The sequence below is a fragment of the Stigmatopora argus genome, chromosome 2 (genome assembly GCF_051989625.1).
Source record: "Stigmatopora argus isolate UIUO_Sarg chromosome 2, RoL_Sarg_1.0, whole genome shotgun sequence".
NCBI classification, from domain to species: domain Eukaryota; kingdom Metazoa; phylum Chordata; class Actinopteri; order Syngnathiformes; family Syngnathidae; genus Stigmatopora; species Stigmatopora argus.
The window spans coordinates 19647108-19661780 of record NC_135388.1 but is presented as its reverse complement, the minus strand read 5'-3'; the positions used below and the strand labels follow the sequence as shown (position 1 = coordinate 19661780).

The window sequence follows — 14673 nt, the reverse complement described above, 5'->3', positions numbered from 1 at the left end:
CAAAGATGCTGCCAGCTGCGTGTATGTAAAGCAGAATCCTTTTCAGATTGTCGTATCGTCAGCCTGCGACCAGAAACGAGGCTTCCTCTGCACCCACAGTAAGTTTCTTATTATTTAGGAGTTTTCTCTCCTTTGATTCTGTGCATAATAGTCATCCTAGGTGGGTAAACTTCCCTATCCAAAAACGGTTTTTTTATTCTTTTTTTTTTAAATATAAATCTGAAAAGGTTTGGAGCCACCGCACATCTCATGGGTGAGACTTCGATTTACTATGCTGCCAGTAAGAAGTTAAGTCACAATATATAATTACAAGATGCTTTTGTTTCTGATTACAGAAGGCTTCAACGTCCAGATTGCGTGAGTGAGGCTGCGCAACAAGTCGGCAAAACTCGAACAGAAAAAATATATACACTGTATCTTTATTACGTGACCCCCTTTTCCAGGATATAAAAGGAGTGAAAACCCAATGGCTCCCCATATTCATAACATTGGAAACCTCTTATGGGTGAGTTTGCTTTTTTTTTTTACCTTTACAGGCCACTCATTTAACTCACTGGTTACCATTGACAGTATTAGTCATCCAACCCATTTTAACTGAGAGGGGGCCAATGAACGTTCATTCACCCCCTCTCAGTCTATGTAGATTGGGCGTCTAGCATCGTACCTGGCCTTAAAAGATGAGCATTCTAGGAAAATCCTCGCAGTTTAAATGAATTAGACGCCTATCAATGGCATGCAATCTTAAATACGATGACAAAAAAAGTATTACTTGCGGAAATAATTACTAGATTACATTTCTATTTAATTCATTTCAATATAATTGATTTATTCATAGAATTAATGTATTTATAATTCAATCAAATGATATAACATAATTGTGGGTGTGTGGCTGTAAGCTTTTCAGTGACCAAAAGTTGTAAATTGCTCCCTAAAGGGTTAAAGTTAAATGTGTGCAGTGGCCACTGTCCCTGGAAGGGTTAAACAAGTATAATTTAAAATGTAAAAGTTTTCAAATGTTGTCTTGTGCTCACATTTATGATTTACTTGTTAAAGGAAGCAGACAATGAAATTATGCGAATGGAAACAGAGCCAGGAGAACCAACAGATGAAAGTAGGGTGAGCACCGATGCCATTTTTTTTTCTTGTTCACACCTGGTTTGTTCAGCTTTACCTCTACGAATTCTTTTCTTTTGATTCTCCTACTATACTACATATATTTGCACGAATGACCCCCACGACAGACTTGTGACTTACCATCCAGCAAGCCCTGGAAATATGTGCACAACCACTTAAGCTGGGGTCTCCAAACATTTGGGCCACTTTCAGAAAAATCAAAGGATGTGCTGCCCACATTTTTAGGCATGCAACAACTTTCGGACACTTATCTTTAAAAACAATTGAGGTACTTGCACATGAAGCAAGAACCTCCTATAACTTCTACCAACAACCCGATAAACGTGCTCAATGCCAATAATACGATTATATAAGATTAAATAAGATTTTTGCTTCTTTTTCTAGGCACATCCCTTCAGGAAACTTCCTTCAAAATAATTACTACAGGACTTTCCTTTTAGACAGGGATTCATTTGGGCTTTTGTGAGATTTCCAGTTTCCTCCCACATCCCAAAAAATCCAGGGTAGGCTAGTTGAACACTCTAAATTGCCCCTAGGTATGCATGTGAGTGGGAACAGTTGTCCGTCTACTTGGCCACCCATTTGGGGGGGGTCCACTGCGAGGTATGAATAGTTGCTGGGATAGGCTCCAGGACCCCCTGTGAGGATATACAGTAAGGAAAATGAATGAATGAAATAATACAACATTGTAAAAAGCACCTGTTGAGGCATTCTATTAAGAAATAAGGATGCAGTTGTACCTGAAAATGGAAACATGAAATGTTCTTTTATTGTTCGACAATGATTGCAAGCCACTTCCCAAGTTGGGTGACAATTTACGCAACACCTGGAAGGAGCACCGTTATTCTCCTACTAATTGGTAGCTTGGTCTAAATCTTGATTTATGGCCTAAACATTCCCAAACTTAAAATTTTAATGTTGTACTAAAACCAGACATGTCCTATTTTTTGTTTTGTTTTGTTTGTTTCTTTCCTTTTATCCTGGGGCTGGGACCCACTCATAAATCATTTCCAAACTGCTTATCGTCACATAGGTCGCAGGGAGTGCTATCCCAGCCAACTATGGACACCAGGCAGGGGACACCCTGAATCAGTGGCCAGCCAATCGTAGGGCAGATCTGAACTACTAGATAGGAATTTCTACTTTATGTAATACCTCCTGTTTTCTGTTACAGGACAATTTTATTATGTATTTGTTGAAAGGCACTCAAAATTTGACACCTGCATTTGCTGTTGAAAACATTGACATAATCACTCGCATCATCACCAGCAGCATTAGCATCCTTGAAATCTCCATGAACAAATGTAACATTCGGAATAACCCTACAGTAAGTTTCAGAGTACGTAGAGGGTTTGGATGGGAAATTGTTATTGTGGTTTAGTATTGGACTCCTGATACATCAATATACCTAATAATGTTTCATTACCTCCCCCAGTCTCTTTTTGAGGATGTGTTTGAAATTTTTCGGACCATTTCAGTCCTGCTGGGGTCAGCGACATCAGAGAGAATTGTCATCAAGTCCTCAACAGGTACCATCTATCATAGCAGGTTGGTTCTGACTTTCATAATCAACCGCAGATGAAAGGGAAATTGCACTTGCCACAAAAATGACATTTGTGCTTTAACTGTTTCTACTCAGTCACATACCTGAAGATCTCAGCAATGTCATCCTGGGCTCTGTGGAAGATGGCGAGTTCATCATAATGCCCCCGTATTCTGTTCTTCAAAGTCATATTGGACAGTACAAAAAAATCCACGCTCAGGTGTTTGCACATGCCATTGGCATCCATGTTTTTTCATTATTGTTGACGTGAGCACCACTTTCAATGGTTGTTTTGCCTATTAGATGGCCACTCTCTCTTTGAATCCCCATCCATCTGACGACAACATCTCCGGAAAGGTTTGCAGCCTTTTACTAAGTGATGGAAATTCTGATGTCGAATTGGCCAATCTTACAGAGATGATCGAGGTACTTGCCTTACCTACCCCGCAAGGCTGATTTTTACCTTGTGCTCTTTTTCGTCTATCTGAGACTCTGAATTTCCGTTAAATTAAAAAAAATTGGAATTGACTGGTTTATCAATACACTTGGGCAAATGTTCTCAACAACAAGAGATCCTGGCAGATAGAAGCTCCTGGATTCATCACTGGAATACTGATTTAAGCCATTGGACTGATCAGAATTAGCAGTTAAATGAAGAATCAAAGGTTTCAGTAGCACCTTTGGAATTGGGGAAACTGGAATCTAGTATAGTAGCATTTGCAGCATGAATACAGACCTGGGCACATCCCTTACACTCACCAGCCGTGGGTCTTCATAAAGCTCCCTCACCCCCTTTGTCACAATAGAATGCTGTACATACATCAGTGCTCACCTCACCTAATTCTCGCCCATTAAGGGTTAGGGGGTGGACATGAAGCTGTTCAATATCAATGGAAGCCTTAACAAGCAGCTGTGACAAGTTGTTTATAGTAGCCGAGGCTGTCGGCACCAAACTTAGATTCTGGTGAGACCTTAATGATTGTTAAATGAGTTACATATGCATGTTCAATCCAAGTGTGAGTTTTGCGGTGGGCACTTTGCAATGCCGCAGTCCAAACGAGACATTGTTTCAGGCCTGAAGGAAAGTAACAGACTGGATCAAATCTTACTCTTAGGTAATCTACCAGTAGTACGTTGGTGATCAATGTAATGAGCACCTCTACTTTATTCCTTAAAACCCAGTTTCCAATTAATATTCAATTGTTCATTCATTTATTTTCAACAGCGCTTATCCTTCTCAGGGTTATGGGGTGCCAGAGTCCATCCCATCTGACTTTAGGTGAAAGGCAGACTACACCCCAGACTAGACTGGACTACCTTGCCAATTAGTCATAGGGCGAATTCAGCTAAATCAATACTTGTGTTTTCAAGAGGAGATAGTTCTTTATTATCATAAAATAATTGTCAAAGCAAAATGGTAAAGGGATGAAGATGGGGTAATGTGGGGAAAAAAGGTGGGTCGTCAAGATGGTGATAATATATTACAACGCTATCCATCCAGGAACACGCAAGTCAGGTCGTTAGAAAACGAAGCAAAAAATCAGAAGCCAGGCAATCAGAATGATAGCGGGAGAGACAAAAATGGGTGAAAGACGAGTTGATCGGGCAACGGACGGTCCGCCTTTTCAGTTTTTAAAGATGACTGATGACAATTGCCATCAACTGTGGGCCCTTCCACCTCCCTCCAGTGAGAGAGGTTTCAGGAAGGAGGGCTTGGAGACTAACAACCAAGGCCAGGGAATCCTTATTTGAAAGACCACCATGAAAATACAGATACAGTGTAAATACAGTATTTGTCAAGAACAACACTGGTTGTATAAATAGTTATTATTATCAGAAAAAAGATGTGGTACCTTATGTACAATCAATCTAGATTATACATGAATCACTCAAAATTACACAATGCAAGACAATAAAACTCATCTAAAGACAATCTCCTTCGTAATAATTAAGTATGCAATTCCTTTTTCACAGATATTCATGCCTCGCCCTATCGCTCCGAAAGTTATTAACCAGACTGTCGTACTTGAAGAAAACACAAAGATATTGACTACAGTCAACATTTCAGACCCCACTATGACCATCTTAATCAGAGTGCAGCCCAGTGGAAACATGTCGTTGCGTCTTACGCTCTCTGAAGGGTCACCTCCTAATTCCAGTTATTTTGCCAACAGCACCATCCTGAGCCAAAAAGGTACCCTTGCTCTTTTCATTGACTGTAAAACTCAACAAAACACGAAAAGTAGTAGTTATTTTAGTGTTATCTATTGCAAGATTCAGACAGTGCAAAGTGAAGTAACATTTTTAATAGTAAAACTTAGAAATGAATTTAATTGTAAGTGATCTCAACTTTTGTCTTTTCTTTCTTTTCTTTTTCTTTTTATTTTATTTTGCTCAATGGCTAATTTCCTCTGCAATTACTGCTTTTCATTCCTCAACCTTGCCAATCTTGAGAGTTGTTGTTGAACCGTATCTTTTCGTTGATATATTTTGTGTTTGATAAAATGAAGGACACTGCCTGCAAATGGTATACTTTAATTCCTTTTGCTGAAACAGATTGTTGTCGAGGAGGAAAAGCTTCATCAGTTATAGCTTGCATGACTAAGAGGGACTCATGTACATTTTTTCATTTTTTGTACATAGTATACTGTATGGTTACTAAGTAATTTATTTTTTCAAATACACAAGCTGCATTCACATTGTTTTACAGATTATGTACAAATATGGAAGCAGTTCAATTCCAAAAGTCAAGATTACCCAGGTTTTGCCAAAACGTCCATTCGAAGAGATATAATTGAAACAATGTTCTCTTGTTCTTTTGTTTTTTTAGCCGTAAAATCAATTTATACTGAAAGTCTGCTATATAGGACATTATGAGGAATATTTTGGTGATCTTGCTAAAGACATTTTCCAAACTAACCAACTTCTCATTTTTATCTAATTGCAACTGTTTATGGTTTCACTAAGAAAATTTAGTGAGTGATTATTTCTACTTGCCAGCACAAACTATGTATTATGCAGCTTTAAAGAAAATAATTCAGTGAAGCTATTGATCATGCACTTTCATATTTGATATGTCTGCTTACCAAAGATGGCTATCAGTGGATCATAACCCCAGAGATTTTACAGCAGTCAACTGGGGCATGGTACATTAGCAGTGAACTCTTCAATTCAACATGGGAGCCAGGCATTTCCCTGACCATCACTACTTTTATTACCAAGTGCATGTACTGGAGCATAGAAGGACAAGCATGGCGTACAGATGGCTGTCAGGTGAGTTTTTATCAGGCAAATTCTCCCTATAAAAAAAATACATATACAGAGATCCACTCAGAGAGATAATGTCTTCTTTCTAATGATTACCTTGAACCCATTTGTCTTGTTCCTTACTGTCTCAAAGTCCAAAAACTAAAATATAATTGAAGGTTATTACACGTTGAGTTACATTTTAGAGTCAGAATTTCACATGGCTGCTAACATTTCATGGTATGTTGTTTTTGCGTCCAGGTTGGGAAGCAAAGCACACCTGGGCAAATTCATTGTCTCTGCAACCACCTAACTCTTTTTGGGGGCTCCTTCTTTGTGATGCCTAACCATGTGGACTTAACACATACTGCTGAGTTGTTTGGCACTGTGTCTCAAAACTATGTGGTGCTGTCACTGCTTTGTGCCTTCTTTGGCCTCTACCTCGTCACCTTCCTATGGGCATGCTATGCTGACCGCAGGTCACTCTACAGAGTGAGTTTCTACATCTACAAAAATCACAACCCTCCAAAGATGCCTAGTATAAATAGATCAATATGCAGAGCTGCCAACGTCTGTCGATCCCATTTCAGAAGTACCCTTGCCCCATTTCTGGGGTATTTCAGGAGTGAATGCGATTCGCGCAAAATCCATATAAAATGGAGAAAAAAAATAAGCGTAGGACAATTTAAATCAAACTGTTATTATCATGTTTTTACGTTCATTGAAATATTGTAGTTTTACCAATTATTGAAAAGGTACAGCATAATGAAAATAAGTTTATCTTTATGTTTGCGTCCTTCTACTTGCGTTTTATAGTCAGTAATTCCAACATGTGTCACGCTGAAGTCGCACTTGCATGTTGTGGAATGTGCAAATGTTGGTCCTTTTGGAAACGGTTGCCACGCTGAAGTCGCACAAGATGAATCATTTGTCTGAACTTGTTTACTCAGATGATTCACAATGCACTCGTGTTACCGAATTCTTACAGTTTACAGCGCAGTTGAATGAAGATGGCGGAAGGCGTAGCGATGGTGTGAATTTCGAGGCATTTAAATTGGCAATCTGGTACTTTTCCGAAATGGTTGCTTCCAAAAAAAAATAATTAAAATTTGGGGAGATTTCTGGAGTTTAGGGAGGTTGTCCGGAGTCCCGGACTTTGCGTTTTATTCCGGAGAAACTCCTGAAATTCCGGGGTAGTTGGCATCCTTGAATATGTATGAAGTCTTCCATGTGTACATGCTAACTACTTCTTTTCTATAAATTTGTGCTGCAATGACAATGATCAAATGTCAGAGGAAGATGACTCTACTGGAGGATAACCACCCATGTGCACAGTACAATTACTTGATCAGTGTTCAAACTGGACAGCGCAAGAATGCGGGAACATCTGCCAATGTAAGCCTTGGTTACGTGACACACTTTTAGGTATTCTTTTATTGCTGTTGAATCGCAAATAATAAAGAAGAAATCAAGTAAAATAAAATGAAAACATGGAACCTCAAATGTATTGACTTGACTAAGTCACATTACACGTTAGCATGTCTGCCCTACAGTTCTGTAATCAAGGGTTTAATACACGGCTCCAAGTACAAAGATTGTTCATCTAGTATAGTATATGCCCTGCTATTGGTTGGCAACCGGTTAAGGATGTACCCTGCCTATCTTTAGCCAAGCTTCTGACCTGTGACCTTTATAAAGAAAAAAATAATGAAACAATCAATGGTCTCCAGCTTGCTAAATTTAATTTGTGTGGGGGTTTCTGTACCCCCAAATAAACTATTTATATCTCTCCATAGGTCACAGTGACACTGATTGGATCTGAGGGACAAAGTGATGCACAGAATCTCACGGATCCTACAAAGAATGTGTTTGAGAGGGGTGCTGTCGACATGTTTCTCTCCGCTACTCCCTACCCACTGGGGGAACTGCGAAACATTAAGCTGCTGCACGACAACTCTGGAGGTCATCCATCATGGTATGCGAAACATTAGGCTGGTAACAAGTGAATTTTCAGTGAGATAAAAATGCCTGCAGATCAAAATTTTCATGCCAATGTATTCCCTGCCAAGCCTGTTTGCTGAAGGGATGGCTGGACATGCCATTTATTACATCAAATATTCAGAAGGATAGTTATTATTTTTATTATCATTATTAGTTGTAACGGATGGCCCGGTGGGGCCAGTGGTTAGCGCATTGGCCTCACATCTCTGGGGTCCTGGGTTCGAATCCAAGTCGGTCCACCTGTGTGGAGTTTGCATGTTCTCCCTGGGCCCGCGTGGGTTTCCTCCGGGTAGTCCGGTTTTCTCCCACATTCCAAAGACATGCATGGTAGGCTGATTGGACACTAAATTGCCACTAGGTATGGATGTGGGTGTGCATGGTTGTCCGTCTTCTTGCGTCCTGCGATTGGCTGGCCACTGATTCAGGATGTCCCCCGCCTCTGGCCCGGAATCAGCTGGGATAGGCTGTGACCCTAATGAGGATAAAGTAGTTCAGAAAATGAATGAATTAATTAATATTAGTTGTAAATTCATTATTCTTGCAATCACCATATCCCATGCAAATACAAAGATTCCTCGGTTTACAGCACAAGTGGTTATAAATGTAACACAATAGTTTGCATAGTGGATGATGATAGGCATGAAATGGCGCACTTTTTATTGTAATGTCTACCATGAAAGAGAAAAAGGTAGAGTGGGCAGCTCTTTTAACAGCTAAAAATGAGTTGGTGTTAAAACCATTCAACGCAAAAAGTGTGAGTTTGAAACACCCACACCCTGAATGGTGTGATACCCTTGGCTATTACACATTGTGCATCGCAATTATTCACAGCATACTACTTTCCAAACAACACATCTATTGTGGGTCAAGCATTTGATTACTGGGCCTTCAGGAGGGATTTACAGTAAACTATTTAACCCTTTAAGCTCCAAAGTCACCAAATTGCAACAAGCAGGATTGCTGACTTAGGAGTGCACAGTAATTACAGGAGACATCATATTTGACATTTGAATAAATGTCTCTTTTGTTAAGGTATATCAATAAGGTGACCATACAAGATCTCCAAACTCACCAAGTTTGGCACTTCTTTTGTGATTGTTGGATAAGTAGCAGCCATGGAGATGGTATGACTAAGAAAATATTCAATGCTGCAAAAAACAATGAGGTTTCCTGCTTCAGGTAAGGTCAGCTATCTTGAAAGAAAAATGGCATGTTTTATCAACTGACTATTTGCACATGTGGCTCTTTATTGTCAGGAATATTTTTCAGAGCAGAACGACAATTGGTTTTAGGGACGAACATATTTGGGTGTCAATTGTGGATCCGCCATCACGGAGCCCTTTTACTCGGGTTCAGAGGGTTTCTTGCTGTATGAGTCTTCTTCTTTGCACAATGGCCATTAATATTGCTTTTTGGAACATTCCAGAGAATGAGGACTCTCCAGTCATCTTCTCTCTTGGTAAATCTTGTTTTTAACCATTCATTAATGTGATTGTTTTGATTTTGTTCAAAAATAAGGGAAGTAAAAATGAAAGTGTATCAATCATTCAGTGATGTTAAAGTCAGAATTGAAAATGCCTCTGATTTACCATGTTAAAGTCTGAATTGAAAATGCCTCTGATTTACCCCAAACAAAATTCAGATGGTCTAGGACCTGTGGTGTCCAAAGTAGGGCCCGTGGGCCAGAAGCGGCCTGCTGGGGGGTCCAATCCAGCCCGTGGAGTTGTACTGTCTGATAGGCACCTTTTAGCTCATTCATTCTGTGCATACAGAATCACATAAAACCAGAAATGTGTGCGTTGTGTATAAGCAAGTCCATGCAGTACTGCACTACTGCTCAGTTTTGTGTCCATGCAGTACTGCACTACTGCTCAGTTTTGTGTCCATGCAGTACTGCACTACTGCTCAGTTGTGTGTCCGGAGTCACATTGGTACATTTGCCCCCTCCCGGTCAAAAGCTGCTGTCAATGGGAACCAGTGAAGTGACCCAAAAATGTCTAAAACTAAGAGACACAAAGTCAACAGGAGGTAACCTGGATATGCCCTAAAACCAACTAGAAGAAAGCAATGAAAAGAAAGCAACCTGAAAATGCCCCATAAATCAATAGGAAATGTTCCAAATTTTACAGCAAGTGACCCACAAGTGTTCTAAAATCATAAAGAAGTGACTCAAAATTACCTAATTAATGGCCTTTGACAATGATAGATGTCCAGATCATTAAACTTGGACGCTTTGCTGTTGATGCTCATCTTTCAGTGCCATTGATCTAATCAATTTTGACAGGGTCAAAATGGACTGGATGTCTAACGTTGTCAATAGGAGACAGTGAGTTAACATATTCGGCCAAAAATAACCACATTGGTTCTAATTGCCCTGAATGTGGGATGTAAACCAATCTAAGTTTGACACTCCTGGTCTATAACGCTTCTCTTGTTATTGCTTCACTTTTTAGACCATACTTATATTATGTATTTTTATCTAGCAGCACCGTTCCATACTGACAGAAAAAGAATGAATGCGGTGAAAGCCTGTGAGCTTTTTCAACGATACACAAAATTAAAATGACTATAGTAAAACAGCATGAAAGCATTTAAATTTCAGAGTATGTAGTAGTGTGAATAACACCTGGAAAGAGGTACATTGTGGGATAGGAACTCATTTTGTCATTCAGTCCCGCAATTTTGCACTCAGTATGACCAACGTCTTCTCTGTCCATTGGTAAAATCAGGTTCAAATTGCCCGTGAAATCTATGTTGTTGTGGCTCTCCTTCTTGTCCAAAATCATCTAGAATTGGCTCATCTGTGACACTAAACAAGGAAAAAGTGGATTGTTTTTTGTGGGTCAAAATATAATGATCACTAGCACATTTGTTCTATCTTTTCTAAACAGGTTCATTGAGCATTACGTGGCAGGACATTATGATAGGAGTCGAGAGTGGTCTTCTCATGTTCCCAATAAACATTCTCATTATCACCATATTCCGAAGCATCAAACCTCGCATCCTTTCAAAGGCTCAAAAACACAGCTCAGAAGAAACTCTGAGATGTCAGTTGGTTACCATACCAGTCATTCTAAAGGTGTGTGTTGTAATAAATAAGTGTACTTTTTTTGTAAAATTCTGTGTTTTTTATTAGTGCCCTTGTAAGGTAAAAAAGCTTCGATAGGATCATGGGGGTGCTGGAGCCTATCCCAGCTGACTTCAGCCCAGAGGCGGGAGACACCCTGAATTGGTGTCCAGCCAATCGCAGTGCACAAGGAGACAAACAACCATCCACGGTCACACTCATACCTAGGGGTAATTTAGAGTGTCTAATCAGCCAGGCACACAAAATGAACCCCAACCTATATATATGATATGTAATTTTAGCCCACTCCTCCAGATAACTTGTCTTTAAATCTTGAATATTTTTTGATGAACTGTTTTCTTTAGTTCTTTCCTCAAATGTTCAATTGGAATTAAGTCAGGCCAGTCATTGACTGGATCATTGCTTTCTGAAGGCATGTGGCCACATAATGGTGCAGTGATTCTACCGTCCGACTTCACTGCAGGCAGTATGGGTTCAATTCCCACTCAGTGGCGGTGTGACTGTGAGTGCAAGTGGTTGTCTTTTTCACTGTGCCCTGCGATTGGCTGGCAAATAATTTGGAGTGTCGTCTTATGCTAAGTGACAACCAGGTTGCTCTTTGCCTTTACCAATCATGATGTGTGGTGAACAAAACAGCCAATTTATAGGACCATCAATTTTCTCTTACCCAGCTAATGTTTGATTGCACTGGCTGGACACTTATTTGATTATAATCTTTTTTATGGACTTAAATGTTGTGGTTTGTTTTCTAATTTGAATTGGGGTTAATACCAATCTCTGGTCGAAGTTTTCATTCAATAGCATCCATGGGCTGTAATAAGAAAATACTTGACCTGTTCAAAATACTATTTTCATCATTGTATGTTTTAGAAAAGGGCAGTTGACCCTGTATATCTTCTATGTTTAATTGTGTAATGTCTGGTTGTTTGTTGTTGTTTCTTTCCAGGAAACAGAGAAGGTTCTTTCTCAGGTGAGCAGAAGTGAACGGAACAATATGCCAGAGATGTACAGATTGGACTCCACTGCGGATTTCTTTCCCGCTTTGAACAGATTGCATGAATTAATCCATTTTATACAGGGTACATCCATTTTTTCTTCTGAAAAACAGTCGAGAAATGACTTAAAATTCTTCTGGCTGGTCTGTGTCTGTCAAGGGAAAACCGAGAGTGACCTTCATTGGGTCTATTGCAGCAAGTTCCTCCTAACAGCTCTTTGCCGATTGCTCATGTGTCTGGAAAGGTTGGATGGCAGGAACTTCCCCCGTCCTGAGGAGTATTTACAAGCACTTGACATAACCAAGATGCTGGTTCGCAAGGCCGACATGGTCTTCAGCAGTCACTTGGCGTACTGGTCAGCTCTTTGTCCGTCACACAACCTGAAATTTTAGGACAATGGTGGGATCCATTGATTCTAATGATGTGGTCTTTTTATTTTATTTTTTTATTTCTACATGGTACAGCCCACCTCCAATGAAAAAGAAGAGGACGTCATCCTCCTGCTGGTTGCCTTGGTGGTGTGTGTTCCTTGGCTGGTTACTCTTAATTTCCCTCAGTGGCGTCTCCACTTTCTTTACCTTACTTTATGGCTTTTACTATGGAAAAGCAAAGTCCATCAAGTGGATCATGTCTCTGGGCCTCTCTCTCTTCCAGAGTATTTTTATATTACAACCTCTTAAGGTGGGTCCAGATATAACTCTCCATCCAAAATAACACACTTGTTCTTGATATTGATGTTATTTAAAACTACAGACTTTCATTTATAGTTTTTTTGGGGACATGTAAATAATATCAGCTTGATACTACTTTTTTCATATTGCTATCCTCACAAGAGTCACGAGGGGGTGCTGGAGCCTATCCCAGCTGACTTTGGGTTCCAGGTGGCAGACACCCGGAATTCATGGCCTATCAATCGTAGGTCACAAGGAGACAGACAACCATTCACACTCACATTCATACCTAGTGTCAATTTAGGGTGTTGAACCGGCCTACTCTACATGTTTTTGGGATGTGGGAGGAAACCGGAGTACCCAGAGAAAACCCATGCAAGCCCGGAGAGAACATGCAAACTCCACACAGGAAGGTCTGGGACTAGGATCAAACCTTCGATTTCGGAACTGTGGGGCCAACGCACTAACCACTCGCTCACCAGGCCGCCTCTACATTAATTATTCCAAAATTAACCCCCTTATTTTTCTATGCACAATATTTAATTACAATTCGAACAGAAAACCAAACTGAAAAAGCTCAGCAGTTATGTCTAATGATATTCTTTGAAACACTGCATGAAGGGCGGCCTGGTGACGCAAGTGGTTAGTGCGTCAGCCTCACAGCTCTGGGGTCCTGGGTTCAAATCCAGGTCGGTCCACCTGTGTGGAGTTTGCATGTTCTCACTCTTCAATGTCATCACTCAATATCAATGTCTTAAATGGAAAGATTTCAGTTGGTAAAATATAATTCAATATTTCATTACACAGAAAATTCAAACCAAACATTGCTGGAGAATTGCATGAATCCAGATCATATTTTGGGAATGCACTATTAGTATATAACAATTTGGGAGAAGGTTGACAACTTGCTGTAATATGTTGTAATATGTTTTATAATATATAAAAATAATTAAAATATTTGTTTTATTATTATATTCATTGATAAATAATGTATTCATTATGTTTTAAAGGTGATTGGAGTTGCTGTGTTTTTTGCTTTGTTACTTAAACCTGTCGCTGTGGAGGAAACTGAGGAAGTTGAACAAGTGCTTTTAGGTAAGAAAGTAAAAGGATGCAAAATATAACGCTGTTTTATGCTCCTTATTCTTATTGTTTTTAACTTGGATTCCACTAAATAGTCCACAGGTTCAGAATTAGTCTGACTCATAAGGATTACATTTTCAAGAAACATATAAAGGGCAAATTAGTAAAACTGGATATTTCATATCAGCGTATGAAGGTAAAAATAATAGTTTGAATTTTATGTGGAAGCGCGATGACGAATTTCAATTGTAGCTCAAGCTCCTTTGTTGATTTTCAAGGTGCTCCCTTTGCTTCCAGGAAGCAGAACTTTCTCCCAAATTCCAAAAAAACATGAACTCTAAAATTCTAAAATGCCCACAAATATAAATGTGAGAGCTAAATACTTCTTAGTGTCTTAAATGGGTCATTCATTAAATAGAAGACACACTTTGAGAAGAGTTCACATTACACTAGTCACATAAATTGTGCAATCCAGATTTAGAAGTAGAAGTATATGTTCCATTTCCTTAACACACGATATTGTAGAATATGTTTAGTATGCTAAACTCTAGCAACTTTATCTAAATTAAGACTTTTCAGGACTAGTTTGGCGATGCTATGCAAGACATGCGGACATTTTCATGGTTTTGATGACAGACGCGCATTTTTGTATGAGGAAAGTAACAAGTGTAATGTGACTCACTAATCCAAGATTTTAATTTTACAGAACAACAAGACAAATGCAGGCACTATTCCAAGGGGGAGAATATCTGAGTTCACAGCAAACAAAGCCTGGCAAATTAAATTTCATTTACATTCTGGTGTATAGATTTATCTATCTATCTATCTGTATAAAAATAGGAGAGTATATGCGTGTTCAGTAGGTGTGTTTATGCTATAGTGATTGTTTATTATTCATCGAGAAGAAAAGAA

The 14673-nt window shown here is 39.4% G+C and overlaps 1 protein-coding gene across 5 annotated transcripts; it reads left to right on the top strand.

Annotated features, from left to right (window-relative positions):
• The first annotated feature begins 369 nt into the window (after positions 1-369).
• pkd1l3 (polycystic kidney disease 1-like 3) lies at positions 370-14673 on the top strand. Of its 5 annotated transcripts, XM_077592593.1 has the most exons (19): positions 370-505; positions 1054-1116; positions 2309-2461; positions 2570-2682; positions 2774-2897; positions 2981-3103; positions 4652-4871; positions 5769-5950; positions 6185-6415; positions 7217-7318; positions 7720-7898; positions 8957-9103; positions 9181-9383; positions 10816-11003; positions 11959-12091; positions 12167-12362; positions 12472-12688; positions 13689-13773; positions 14468-14673. In XM_077592593.1, exons 1-19 carry the CDS (start codon positions 467-469, stop codon positions 14512-14514), a joined length of 2745 nt encoding a protein of 914 aa, XP_077448719.1. In that variant the 5' UTR covers positions 370-466; the 3' UTR covers positions 14515-14673. The 5 variants fall into 5 exon arrangements, with proteins under 5 accessions (XP_077448719.1, XP_077448709.1, XP_077448702.1 ...); XM_077592583.1 differs by having other exon boundaries at positions 2981-3034; positions 11959-12362; XM_077592576.1 differs by having other exon boundaries at positions 11959-12362.

Coding starts and splice junctions, on each gene's coding strand:
- pkd1l3 (XM_077592576.1), top strand. CDS start 467: ATGGCTCCCCATATTCATAACATTGGAAACCTCTTATGG. Junction 2,898..2,980: donor ACAAAAAAATCCACGCTCAG/GTGTTTGCACAT, acceptor TTTGCCTATTAG/ATGGCCACTCTCTCTTTGAA. Junction 9,104..9,180: donor AATGAGGTTTCCTGCTTCAG/GTAAGGTCAGCT, acceptor CTTTATTGTCAG/GAATATTTTTCAGAGCAGAA.